A 14,108-nucleotide genomic window follows, 5' to 3' on the forward strand; every position below is an offset into this window, starting at 1 on the left:
TGTTTTACTCACTTGGCGTACGTCCCTTCACCGAGTGTATCGAACAGTTCCAGTCCCTCAAACTGATTGTGGTTTGACGCAACTTTGCTTACAGGTTTGCTGACCTGCTTGGGGGTAGCGGTCATCATATTGTCTGTCTGTAGTTTGACTTATACAGCCATATAATACTTCGACTTCGTTATTTTACTAGTAGTGCAAGTTGTGAATAGACTTGTGTCTCAGCATAAAGCTGAAAATATATGTTTTGGCTCTTTTTATATCCCGTCTAGCATGGAGGATAGCTCCTTTGTTGTATAAACTTGTGTAAGCAACCCCTTTCTATTTACTGATGCAGCAAGCGTTCAGTATAGTGTACCGGCACAAAACTGAAAAGAAATAGTGTACTTTTCTTCATATGATATATATTTTAGTAGAGACGCATCATATGCATCACATATATAACTTCGAGTTAAAAGTGGTTATTTTCTGATACAAGTGTATTTACATCCGCGTCTGCCCTGTGAACGCCTGAACCCTAAAGCCTTGAGCTAAACCCAACAATCATAGATGTCGATAACCGACAGTCGACCGGTGGCAATCGTGTCTTTTCCCGCCCAGATTGTATGTGTCCATATGTGGCACTTTGCGCGGTTCCGTGACTTTTGGTCGCTGTAGATTTGTCACACGTTAATTCGTCACGTGACAAAACAATTCAACATTTGGCGCAACGCTACCGAGTTCGCCCTTCCAATTTCCGTTAAAATCTCTTCAGGCTGACCACGGCTAGATCACTTCCCTGCCGCTTTGACAGGTATGTATGTAAGCATATTACAGAACAGCCTCTCCAGGTGACATCAATGTATTTTGCATGCAAGTGTAATATAAATATACGTATAAACAATAGATACATGAATAGATACATGGATATCTACATACATACATACACGCGTATATGTATATAGATATATCTATCTAGTTTTCATCGACTGCAGCGCAATTCCTTACATCATAGCATATCATATCATGTCAGGGCGAACACGTATGCTTGTTTTTGTCATGCATACGCAAGCGTAGATACACACAATCCTTTCTTATATACATTTTTAAGTAACGAATCTGTGATGTTAGGCATGCGAAACCAACCAAACCAACCCAGCAAACCCTCTGTGCGATTTCCTTCATCGCTTGTACCGTTGGAAAGCGATGACATTCCCATAGCACACATCAAAGGCTTTGAAGGTGTGTCTGAGCTCAATGCTGAACTTATGTGCGGAAATGACGCAAAAGTGCTACCGGACGCAAGGGTAGGCCCTGCACTCAGAGCAGTATTGAGTTGCAAACCAAGGGATATCAGGAAGGCTGCCGAAGATCTTGCTCTGGATTGTGGTAAGTGCATTAGCTCGAGCATGATTGCGTGTAATTGTACTCTAGCACGTGCCGTGCCGTGCTTACTCGAGTACTTGCGTGTGAATTATTGCAGGCAGGCCGTGATATATATATAAGTATTGTACAAGAACTGAGAGATGTGTATATAAAGTAAGATAGCTGCGTAACGACAGGAGTCGAATCCAGACGTGCGCTTTTGAGTTTCATTACATATTGTTATGATAGACTTCAGGTGTTTGTACACACCTTAGATGCACTCACATTGTAGATCACTCACGATGATAGACTTCAGGTGTTTGCACACACCTTAGATGCACTCATATTGTAGATCACTCACGCCAGTGTGGTCTCAAAGATCCTTGAACCTTTGCATTTCTCTTTGTACGCACACATTTGGATAGCAATACTACTGTTTCTTCCTAGGCTCATATCTGTAGTTTGTATATCACTTTTGTTGTTCACGGGGGTATGCTACATGCTTATCTTGAGCAATATGTCACAAATCGACGACAAAGTATGTGCGATAACTGTAGTGTCAACGCCCCGCCGCGCGTTGATGTCAAGATGCCGGACAATTAAAAAGAGGATTTATTATGGAAAATCTGACCGACGAGTGCAAAATGTTTGTTGTTTTTACGCGGCCTAGTCCGTGCGTCTGTTTGATTTGCATGCCTTGCAATGTATGGTATTCTAGGATCTCAATGCCAATTCTTATTGATTATTACTTTGGTAGTAGCAACAACTTGATACTCTCTCGAGTGCATAACCTGGTCGAAGCGAACTTTTCGGGCGTGCACGTGACTTGAATTCGCCATTAATAGTCCACGTCAGTATGTACATCTCTGCTGTGTGCACAAGCGCACGCAGTCCACAGGAATGTACTGTGTGGATAGGGTAACTCATAGGTCCCACGCTATGGTTACGCAACCATACACTCTCCACGCACACACAACAACTGCATACCTTTTTCTCACCACAGACCCTTGCTTAAAGCACGCATGGGCTCACAGATAGTGCATACAGACTCATGCCCATTGATCGTGCCTTTACTGTCTAACAGTTGCTGGATGTAACCTGTCGTCGCATCTCCTTGTGATTCTGAACTTCTTGCGAGAAGACGGCCGTAGAGTCCCACCACACACCCAAGCGGGTGAGGGCGAGTTTCCAGTTGACAAGGTAAAGCAGATAGCTAAAAATAGCACACCCACCGGGGAAAGGGCTATAGAGTCACACTCAGCCTCGAGTGTGCATACTACGGCTGAGAAACTGTTTGATCAGTTCGCGCAGGATGTCATCTCGCGCGATCTCGCCATTCCGCTGGTGGACAGATGGCTGCAGCAACGCAAGGGAACTAAGGAGAAGCACAACACGCGCACCGCTGCGTATGCGCTGCTGGTGGCGCTCCTGGAGATAGACTATGTATGCCGTATTTACATACATGTTTGGGAAGTTTTCTCTCGTCGTGTGTGTGGGTGTGAGTGAGTGAGTATAGGTCTTCTATGTAAGAAGCGGTAGTCGTGCGCGACCTGGTCATTAGCTGGTGATCATATACACGCAGCTCGGGACGTACACGTGCGAGATGCTTAATACGCTTATGGGTTGTGTTTCTTCATCAAATTGATTGTATTATAGGTACAAATCTGTTTGTGTGATTTATTCCTCTAGACTTAACTCCAATTGAATATTTGGGCGTGTGTTCTGGAACTGTATGTGTGGGCATATTTATCCGTCTGTATACGTATATTGGTATACGATTACTGATTTTCATAGGTTTATACTTCCTTAGGTCTGGTAGTTGGGAACAGGTACATTAAGCCATCGGCCAAGACAGGGGTGTCAACTAAAGTGTGGTTTGAAAAGAATTCGGCAGACGATTATAAGTACTGAGAGTGATACATCAATTCTCGACTCAACTATTACTACTAGCCTCGATTCATTACTTATTATAATTCTTTCTCGCGTTTGCTCCCTATTTAATCCAGGCATCTCACACGTCTCACTCGATGGCCTCAACGGTCAAAGCACACCCCAGGAGTGCCAGCCTATCCTTCATGTGCAGTCTCACACGAACACTGCGTGCGGTGAAAACAGGTATGTTGGCTAATAACCGATTGTCCGTGTGAATGTGGAGCAGACACGAAAATGATGAATAGTGTATTGCGCAAAAGTTGCACAATACATACCGTTATGCTTTTGCACATACGCGTTAGAAGCAAATCTCATGCACCGTTGCGTATACACACGGACAAGCCTGCAAGCATACACTCAATAGAGAATTTACTGCTACATTTGGGCTGTAGTGAAGTGCCCTGTAATTTAATCACAAGTTGACATTGGAATGCGATGTTACAATTTGTGCATTCGGAATTTTTGTATTGGCCAGTTGGTGAGCAAAATAAACCTGTGCGTGCGGAGGGTGGATTGCACCTTCTGCGAATATATCGTTTTGTACTTTGTTTCTATCGCATGCACCATGCACATCGATGTTAATCATTTGTCAACGGTTTCCGCACTCGACTGCTATACGTTTGGGCGATTGCGAACGAAATGGTGCACAACAACTAGTACCACATATGAAACCCACATCCTCTCTGAAGTGTTCTTTTCCTTACTGATGTGTTTGCCTCTGCATTGCAACAGAGAGTGCCATGTGTATGCCTTGCTCCTGAAAGTGTTCCACTCTGAATTGTTGACACATCAAAACAGTCTTAATAACACACTTAACGCCCGCCCACACTCGCGTCTTGTATTCACCGTACTATTCACAGGTGGTGTTGCTGAAGATGGCAGACTCTATCTGGGGATTCTGGAGATCTTCAGGCGCTTCGCTGAAGCACGCAACGCCCACGCCCCGTTCACAATCCAAGGTTGTGCAGCCGACCAGAGTTCCCCACACATACCACGTACTGCGAAAGAAAGTTCGATACAAACACCTCAGAATAGAGAATTTAATCCGCGGCTAAGTAATAGTCAGCAAGGGCCATCCGTCAGTGTGGGCGTCTGCGATTCCGGTGCTCGCACAAGTACTGCACGACAGTATTACGGGGGATACATTCTCAGCGTGTGTGCAGAACAAGTGGTGTGCTGTGTGGTGCCTAGCGGTGGAAGTGAAGCACATAGTACGCCCTGCACTTGCACCAAGCATAGGCGTTCTGGCGACAGGGGCGTATATTGTGTTTCTCACAAGGGGGGCGAAGATGGCAACGAAATAGACTCGGATTCCGATCGGTACTGTGGTGTGACAGAGAGACCTGGGACGAAGTGTGATAGCAAGTATTCGAGCAAGTTCACGCAAGGTCATGAAACTGAAAGGAGACGTGACAGGGACTCAACACACGGAAGGACATGCAGAGATGGCCAGAGCACACAACAGAGAACGCCAACACGGGCCAATGGGAAGGCGGCGAAAGCTGCCTTAGCGGTGTGCCGTGCCGTAGCCGATTTTGAACTCAATAAGGTGCGTAAGTAGGTCTTTGATATGTGAGTTGTTTTGCGAGTATAGAGTATATTGGGTAAGGCAGTGGATATATGGATGGATATCATTATTTGTCTTGATATATGCAAAAGGTGAGGGCTGTTGGGGCCCCGGTGCCGAGACACTTCTCTATAGTTTGCAACTGATCTCGTAACCTTGAGTATGGCTCTTGGTCTCTGATAAGGGGGTGCCTGTGTTGTGCAATATAATCCAATGTGAGTGATTTCAGGTACCTCTGTAAGTCTGGGCGCAGTCGGAGTGATTTATTGTACGTCTTCAATTTTGACTATCGATTAAGTCATCGTGATGACACGTATGACCGTGTTGTATATTGGAGATGTAGACGATTAAAAGGTGACATATGTATCTGCTCTTCAAAATATTTGCGATGAAGTTTCGCCGCTGTCGTATTATCTATCAGATTGCCCACCGTTTGTTTGCGAGTGTACATTTGTGATTCCTATACGGGCCGCATGACAGTGGGTCAAAACTGGTTGCCTACGGCTGTTGTGGGTGTTTCACAGCATAGTGTAGCAGTTGCTGGGTGTGAACTGTCACCAAAGACTCTGAACAGTTAAAAGCCCTGCGGTTGCTAGTGAATGACCCCATGCAAGGTGCCAAGAATGACCCCATGCAAGGTGCCAAGAATGACCCCATGCAAGGTGCCAAGCACTGCGAACGCTAACGAGCCGTTTGGAAGCTCCTCCCCTTCTGTTATTGTGGCTACCACGTACAATTGAGTATCAGCCGAATTTTCAACTCAGACCAGAGGTGATCAGACTTAGTCAAGCTCAACCATTATCATAGGTCTATTACATCCACATTCCTTTCCTATGTATGTATTTTTCAGTGTTAACATCAAGTCTAGGCCTAACTGAATTTACCCCTTTCGGCCACATCCAATCATCCAGTACCTATGCCTCCCCACCGCTTCGCTATTCCTCGACGCGCTCAGTGACTGGGACTTCAAGCATATTCGTGTTCCTGAGATGGCTGTATCTGCAGCGCACCGCCGCTTGCCATCCCAGCTGATCAGATTCCTGATCAAAGACGCGGCTCGGTTACTAGGCGCACCTGCCGTACACAGCAAAAAGACTACCGAAACCAATGGTGGCGAATGTCTCAACCGTGCACAACTGGCCGGAGTGTTTAAATGGATATGCAATGTGGTGGACACGCACTTGCTGACTCCCCATAGTGCCAAGGACGTTACGACATTGTTGAAGGCTCCTCTCGCTGCGATCGGGTGTGTCATCTGAAAACTCTTGCTATACACTTGTGCAGATCTGAAGCTATTGTGGTCCGCGCGAGATCGTTCACTTATTGTGCAAAAATACGTATTCAACCCACACCTAACGTTGCGGGCTGTAGAGATACTGTCTCCTCAGTTGTAAATTGTGCGTGGTTAAAACCTTTTATCGGTAAACTTATTTTATCGCACTGAAAACAATACAGCAAGCAAACTTGCCCGATGGAGCTTTTCAGTAGTGCGTGGGAGTGTGGTTTGGCGCACGCCATGCACGGCCCAACTGTTCTTCCCTCCTTTGTCGATGAGATTATAGATCCGGACGCTCCCTCAGTGGTAAGTTATATTCCTCGTCGTTGTTTCCTATACTTGACACGTACTCAAAATAGCGCATAGCTACCAAAAGACAGTGCGAATTGGAGCTTTTTGTATCAAGATTTTACACACAATACCATCTCTCAAATACAAATACTCCCCAAACTCCCCGGCACGACCACGATCAGCCAATGGACGATGCAACGAGTCTCGCGCTCTTCCTTATTACCAAGGTGGTACCTAAATTAGGCTACGAAGCCGCCGCCAGCAGCTCTAGTATGTGTAAGTGCGACCTCACATACTACGGAGATGACAGCTGCACGAGTGACGCCTACGTTCAAGCATTCATTGTACGACTACTCGAGTTCTGCATGGAATATCGTACGTGCGTAGAGATGGAGCGTACTCGCAAACCCCGCACCAGTGAAAACACACACGGAGAAGCTTCCTCATTTGCTCCGTCGACAACCGGGACACAGGTTGAATGCCTATGGCTGGCATATATGTACCGTCGAGAACTTGCTTTTATCTCTCGCGAGTGGACGCATCGCTTAGCCGCGCACATAGCTGGTGTGCTGCAGAAAGTTGACCCACTCACCCGTGTTACCTTTATAGGCCGTAGAGAGGCACTGGTTACAGCGACAGCGCAAAATGTACTGCTTGGGGCGGTTGAGCGCTGGTTGGTGTTCGGTGTATGCGACTCGCGCATACACTCGGGGGGGACACACTCGCAGCGAATTGACCCAAGCACTCACACCCATGCAGGTGCAGAAGAAGGCGGGGATGAGGGGTGTACTGGTTCTGGGCTTGAGGTTGGGGGCCTTCCGATGTGTGTGATACGTGCGCTAAACGAACGGTGCGGAGACACCCTCGACAGAATGGGGTGCGGTTTTGCATGCGAGTGTGGCTGCGAACATGCACGCGACTACAAATGTAAACATAAGTGCAGAAGTATGACTCAGCACAGTGGCAAGGTTTCACTTGGTCGTGGAGATGTAGCCGCGTACAGTATGACTAGCGATGCACAGTGTCTGGCGACAGAGTCTTCTGCGCCAAACACCTTGCTAGTTGAATGCAGCAGTAGTAAGGAAGGGGAATATGGGGGTGAAGCTATCGTTTGTATGCGAAGTGTGCACCCATTTGACCCGAAGTGGGTCGAGTGCCTTGTTCGATACGCGGTTCAAAGCTGCTGTATGATTCGACACTATTCAGAGGAGAACCACGAGGGCGGTCTTGATAACAGGTCCAATAAACCAGGGGACGAATCAAAATCCTCCGAATCGAAATCGAATTGTTCTGATTCGAAACTGGAATGGCCCAACTCCCAGGAGCCTCTCTCTGGGCGCACAGCTGAATGTACGGGCCACAGTCGTACGTGCGATGTGTGTGATTGCTCGCATGCTATATGGGCGAATTTCTTGTCTATGCTGTTAAGATCATCGTCTCTAGATTGCACTGTCACCACGCCCTATACACATATCAATACACACTCTGAACACGCACACACGAACGCGCTATTAGAACTTAACCCGCTGCAGACAATACTTGTGCGTGCCATAAGCGACGGCATAGCGTATGGTGAGCACTTGAGTGACTCACCCGGGTGTGACCGATTGATCTCTGTTGTGGAAGGCGCTGACTACAACGACAACCGTTACACTGTTGTGTACTCCGAGCGCATCCACATCCAAGACACGCCCCCGGCAACGGCAGTATCGGAACATCCCACTGAAGCGGTCGCTGGCTTAGATGGAATGTTGTCAAAAGGTGCGTATACGCATACTGGAAAACGAGGGAAAGAAGTGCATGCCGCGACTTCAGGAGACTCTCGTGGGTGTGTGAGGAAAGGGGTCAGTGGTGTGTCTGATATCGCCAGCGGACCCAAAGTGGTTGAGCTATCAGCCGACGAAGACAGTGGAGAAGGAGTATTGGAATATAGCGCAATAACAGCACCCGCCAAACTATCCCAAGGGCAATCGTCGGGATCAAACCTGACTGTGGGTGTGGATGGCGTGAGGGGCTTGAGCAAAGCGCACACGCCGATTGAAAGGTGGGGGTGGGACGGTACGGCTGTTTGGAATGTCCTGCTGAGTGCTCGAGACGGGTGCGAGACAACTTGCACATACGCGCGCGCAAGTACAAGCACCAACACATGCCCTTTTACATCAGCTAGCGTCAAATGTAAGGCAACAGAAAAGAGTATGCACACACCTACAAGGCAAGGCGCGAACTTGTGTACTTGCAATACAGTCCGAGCGCACACAACGTCGGTGTACGGAGTGGTACTGAGGGCGGTGTGTCGGCATGTTGTGGGTGCATGGAAACATAGTGTGGGCCCAGAGTCTTCCGAAACAGACGCAGTGGGAGGTAGTGGAGTCAAGCAGCCAGATGAAGTGAAGCATGATTGGGCGAGAAACATTGAGCGTAGCTTAGACCAGACTCACAGTACCGTGCGGAGACCGCCGGGATGTGAGTCACGTGTACAAATATATGGTGCATCTGTGAGGCCAAGGTGGGCTGGGTGTATTGCTCCGAGTGCACACACAGGGACACAGGTGGTCCCACATGCGGGGTATTTTGAAACTCTGCTGCACCGAATTATGAGCCTACGTCACTACTGGCCACATCACTGTAGGTTGAATGCGAATGACTGTGCGTGCAACTGCGAGACACTCCAGGGGCCGGGAGTAAGCCCTACAGGCTTGTCTGTATCTGACAGTAAAGGTTTGAGAAACGTTACCGGGAAGAGAGGCAGTAGGGCATACGCTGGATTATTGCAAGCTGGTGAGGGGGTGTCGCTATCTCCTAACGAAATAGTTACGATTCGTGATGAGTCTCCTGAGTACGAAGTGCCTTTGGATATATTTATGGAAGAGGTGGTGCACCTAGCACAGGAAAAACCGGGCCACAATGCACCCACCGTGATGTTACGGGCTATCGCGGCAATTATCTCCAGCCACCTCACAGGAGATGATCACAACACATCAACCCTGAACCACTCAACAAATGCGACGAGAGTCACGGCGGCGCATCGAGTTCGCATGGATGCCATTTGTACCACAGTGTTACGTACTCTACTACGGTACACGGGCCAGAGTCTCAGAGCGGCCGTATCTACGGTCAAAACAGAGTATACAGAAGAGGATACCACTAAGACGAATACGAACGGTGAAGCATTCAAGAAGCCATTGAGTCAACAAGCAAAAGAGGAGGCTCCTCAAATGTTAGAGGAGCATGGGTTGTTCACCCGGTTATCCCCGCTGCTGCTACTGCGCTGCCTTCCCGTTTGCACGTTCCACGAGCGCGTAACGAAGAAGCCCTTCTCTTCGTGCGCGAATGACCAAACAAGCCTTACACACCCACCTGAGTCAATCCAAGGAGATAGCCCATGTGATTCGGTACCAGCCACACATGCTGAGCGATCAGGGAGTTTGGCGGGCGCACGGGACAGCACCGAGCGCTCTGTTAGCGATACGATGCGCGATCTCATGATGCAATACATTGAGAATGCGTCAGAATACATTGAGACGCGCAAGGTGGCCGCTGAGCTGCTATCGCGCCTGTGCCCAGAGCGAGGCGTATGCGAGAGCCTGGAGACCGTTGCCAAGCTGATAGGCGAGTACGAGGGGACCGTTGCTACTCTGTTGGGAAGCAGAGCAGAGTCGCACGTGCAAGTAGAGAAGGATACCTCCACATCTACAACTGGGGTGCCAGACACTCAAGCACTGGGCGGAGCGAACGCACGAGCTCGGTCACGACGTCTGTACGATGGACTGGTGACCTCTAAATTGCTGATATACACCTGCAATTTGGCGATAGTCCGGATTTTGAAATCTGGTGCGAGGTCCGATCCTGATCCGAAACCTCACGAGAGCAGCAGCCCGAGTCACTTGCATGACGCGTCTATCTGTCATCACAGCACCAACAGCCGGTATCTGCCTTTTGCTATATTTCACGCTGCTGCGAAGGTGTTCTCTGCTGCGAGTCCTTGCTCAGAGTGTCTACCAGTTGAGTCTATCAGGGGCACGAGTATACAGAATGAGCGGCTGCGGCTATATGTAGATCGAGAGTACGGGGACGGATCTGCGAAAGAAACGGCCGACGCCCTGCGAAAACTTAAGTTGGGTGTATCCGACCTGTTGGGAATCAGCATACTTGCGCTGTCCGAGACCGAGGTGGTACACGAACACATAGCCCCAACCCTATCAACAAAGCTACGCTTGCCCTCGGGTATTTCAGCCGAATCGCAAACTCAGGAGAACCCATTAAGCAAAGTGAACACAACGCCAGAACCATTACTTGGTACACGCAAGACTTCCAATCCATCGGTGGAGCCACACACAGATTGCTCTGCTTCTAGGAACAGTCTCTGCGAATCTGCAGATATGGTCCAGTGGGTAATCGCAGCCGTAGCAACTCCCGCCGCACGCGTAAGTAAACGCCACAATTTCACCAGCGGAGAAGATATTTGCTGGGACCGACGGCGCGGCAAGTTCGATGAGGAAGACAGAAGCCGACAGTCAGGCCTAGATGGTGACATGAGCAAGCATGCGGACAGTGGTGGGGATATGGACACGTGTGCACCGTGGCTGATCTTCGCGCTGGGGTGTGCGCTGCGTTTGGCAGTAGACAAAGGGTTGTTCGAGCACGCCAGCACCCGCCAGCATACGTTTGAGAGGGTGTGGGCAGAGGCGAAGCCCTTCCTACTCAGCACCATCTCCGGTTCTCCGGTCTCGAGTTCAGGTGACGCTTTGCAATACATGCATGCCGATGTGGGTGACGCTCCAGCTCGCTCGGATCCGCAGAGCACCGTGTTGCACACTATAACGGCACAGTCTGTGCTGAAATCGGTAGCCGAGACGCACTACCGCGAAATGACCGACGTAGCACGGGCCAGGCATCACCGGACGGGTTACCTACAAGTCCCTGATATGTGGGATATTCTCCGAATCTGCATCCATGTCTTGCATGCACCTCCGCACACCAAGCGGAGCGCAACAGCTATGTCCTCAGCACACACCGACCTGCAAAATAACGCAATACAACGTAGTCAATCAGTTATCATGGCTACGCGCCAGGAGCGGGAGCGTTTGCAGGGGGTGGCGGCCACACACTGGGATATTCTCAGCGTGACGATACCTGTACTGCGGTCGCTTTCGGTGGCGAGAACCCGCCGACAGTTTAACGCGTCATCCCCACCACTGGAAGCGCTGCGAGGATACCTGGAGAGACTGATTGGTGTGGAACCGGAGCCTCGTGTATGTGCAGATGCACGTATACGATGTAACAGCCTGTGGCACACAAAAGGTGGTCCGAGCTACACTGGCAATAAGGAAGAAGACGATGCCATGAATGGCTCAGAGAATGCAGCCAAATTGCTTGAAGTGGATGCAGATAAAGTGGTAATGGAGACTACGAGACGACGACTTGTTCTGTACGAGTGGATAGATAGTGTGTCGGTAGTACCGTCGGAGATGCTGCGCTCGTGCGAGCAGTTAGGCGGCGGGTGGGGTGAGTTGTATGTGGTGAGACCTTCCCTGGTGTTTGCAGCTATGATGAATCTTAAGGCACTGCATGGCATATTGTAGCAGCGCGCATTATACTGATCACTGTGTATTGTATACACATTGGTCGGCGCAATTATAGCGCAGCGACAGATTGACACATTGAAAGAGCCAATCTTCCATAGACAATCACCACTTTGTGACATGTAGGTACGACCTACGAGGTCATGTAGTTGTTCTCGCCAGCACAAGTATCAAATGGTGCAAGGCGGAAAGCGCAAGGAAATGGGATATACAGCTTGTCAATCTGTCTTGTGCGAGTATTTGTTCATCAAAGAATAATGTTAAAATTAAATTTCAGCACGAGAGTGAAAGTGCTCGCACAGAATGTGCTAGCATTCCAATAATTGCATTATGATGGATAACAACGAATGATAGGATTTCTTTCTAAGGGTTCTGTTTATCGTATTGTATTTGTATCTAGATCTCGTTTTGCTGCAGCATAGCATTTGATAGTTCAATAGTAGATCAATGGCTACGAATCAAGTAATTTTTCAACCCGAGATGGTTGGGGGTAGAGTAGAGCATACGGTTCACGGGGCGATGATGGTTCGGAGTTCGATCCGCCTGTTAAAACTCGTACATAGCTAGGAGTGCATGCCTGCGTAAAGCAGGAGACGTCAACGGTTATGTGTACGAAAGTGAGCTCTTTTAAATACGAAAGTAGATGCCACTGCAGCTAATTGGCAGACAGTAGTTGTGAACCCAATTGATGCACAAGCAAACGATGAGCGTATGCACACACGAGTAGCACATGTCCAAGCGATGCTTCACCGAGTGGTACATACGATAGCGACTACAAGCAGCGCGAGCGCTGTAGAGCACTGCGTAGCGTGGTATTGACGGTGGCTGCTATTCCAGTGCAAGGGAAATTAGATAAACATCGCTTGTAACTATCCAGGTAACTGTCAATCCACATATTCTTGCGCTTAAATATAGAGATGACTGTTCAATACACAAAGCGACACAAACTTTCTGCGTGTGCTTTCTGATGCGTATGGATGACTGGGTGTGTTGGGACATGCATGTACGCCTGTATGTGCCGTGACATGTGTATGTATTGCTGTGTGTGCCTTGAAATATGTATGGCTGTGTGTGCCGTGAGATTGTATGTAAGACCGCATGTGCCGTCTGATGTATGTTTGACTACGCGAGCAGTGACATGTGTATGTATGGCTGTGTGTGCCTTGAAATATGTATGGCTGTGTGTGCCGTGAGATTGTATGTAAGACCGCATGTGCCGTCTGATGTATGTTTGACTACGCGAGCAGTGACATGTGTATGTATGGCTGTGCGTGCCTTGAAATATGTATGTATGACTGCGTGTGCCGTGCGATATGTATGACTGCTAGAATACATTACATAGTGTCTCGTTGACCACATATGACCATAAGCCTTTTTAAAGGCTATCCGCTACTATTGTTATTATAATGATCAGTGGTTTGGCTGTGCGTATATTAGCCACATACAAGTCTTTAAGCCGGAATTATTATGTTGCTGTGTGTATATCCTTGCTGCTGCTGCATACTTTTGTTATTGATAATCTACTCTTACTTTGTATGTATGTATGATGTTGGGGGATACGTTCTATATTGTTGTTTCTATATGTGGGATTCATAGATAAATAGGATATTCTTCTAGTTGTATATTGTTGGATCTGGATTGGCCGGCCGACAATGGGATGTTCATGAACTATATGTATCGTGAGCTGGAATGAATGTTGATCTGTTGTAGGCCACACAGACGCGAAATGTGTGTAGTATTGTCGTGGATAATGGTACATCTGGTGTAAATGGGCGAAGTAATGAATCCGAACAGTCTATGTACGTACTGAGGTGGCTTTTAGTGAAATACAAATGCTGCTCGCACACTACGTTTTATATTCCTTAGCCGAAAATAGACGCTGCTGCACACCAAACGTTGACGCTTTATTTAAAAAAAGTTCCTGTACGGCCACCCCAAGATCAAATTGGTTTAAAGCCATTGGTCAATGTATTCAATCGGATCGAGCACTGCGAAGGTAATGCCAGGGTGCGTGTAGTGGGAATATCCCAGATATAGTATAGTATGTCAGTATGAATGAAGACATATCAATAATACACAGATATAGATATGTACGAATGTACGCTTATGCATATAAATA

At 48.2% G+C, this 14,108-nt stretch overlaps 2 protein-coding genes across 2 annotated transcripts in view; one reads left to right on the forward strand and one right to left on the reverse strand.

The window, feature by feature from the left end:
* SARC_07862 (CAMK/CAMKL/CHK1 protein kinase) overlaps positions 1-128 on the reverse strand; it is a gene marked incomplete at both ends in the record, with an annotated part of 3,692 nt that extends 3,564 nt beyond the window's left edge. Inside the window, one exon of the mRNA XM_014298177.1 lies at positions 13-128. Within this exon, the coding sequence (XP_014153652.1) occupies positions 13-128 (116 nt within the window). The remainder of the gene's footprint in view (positions 1-12) is intronic.
* Positions 129-1,031: 903 nt separating this feature from the next.
* SARC_07863 (hypothetical protein) lies at positions 1,032-12,402 on the forward strand. Its single transcript, XM_014298178.1, has 7 exons — positions 1,032-1,365; positions 2,426-2,784; positions 3,348-3,456; positions 4,134-4,822; positions 5,752-6,086; positions 6,296-6,422; positions 6,590-12,402. The coding sequence occupies exons 1-7, from the start codon at positions 1,101-1,103 to the stop codon at positions 11,987-11,989; spliced, it is 7,284 nt and encodes a 2,427-aa protein (XP_014153653.1). The 5' UTR covers positions 1,032-1,100; the 3' UTR covers positions 11,990-12,402.
* Positions 12,403-14,108: the final 1,706 nt, after the last annotated feature.

Source organism: Sphaeroforma arctica, assembly GCF_001186125.1.
Source record: "Sphaeroforma arctica JP610 unplaced genomic scaffold supercont1.655, whole genome shotgun sequence".
NCBI lineage: Eukaryota > Ichthyosporea > Ichthyophonida > Sphaeroforma > Sphaeroforma arctica.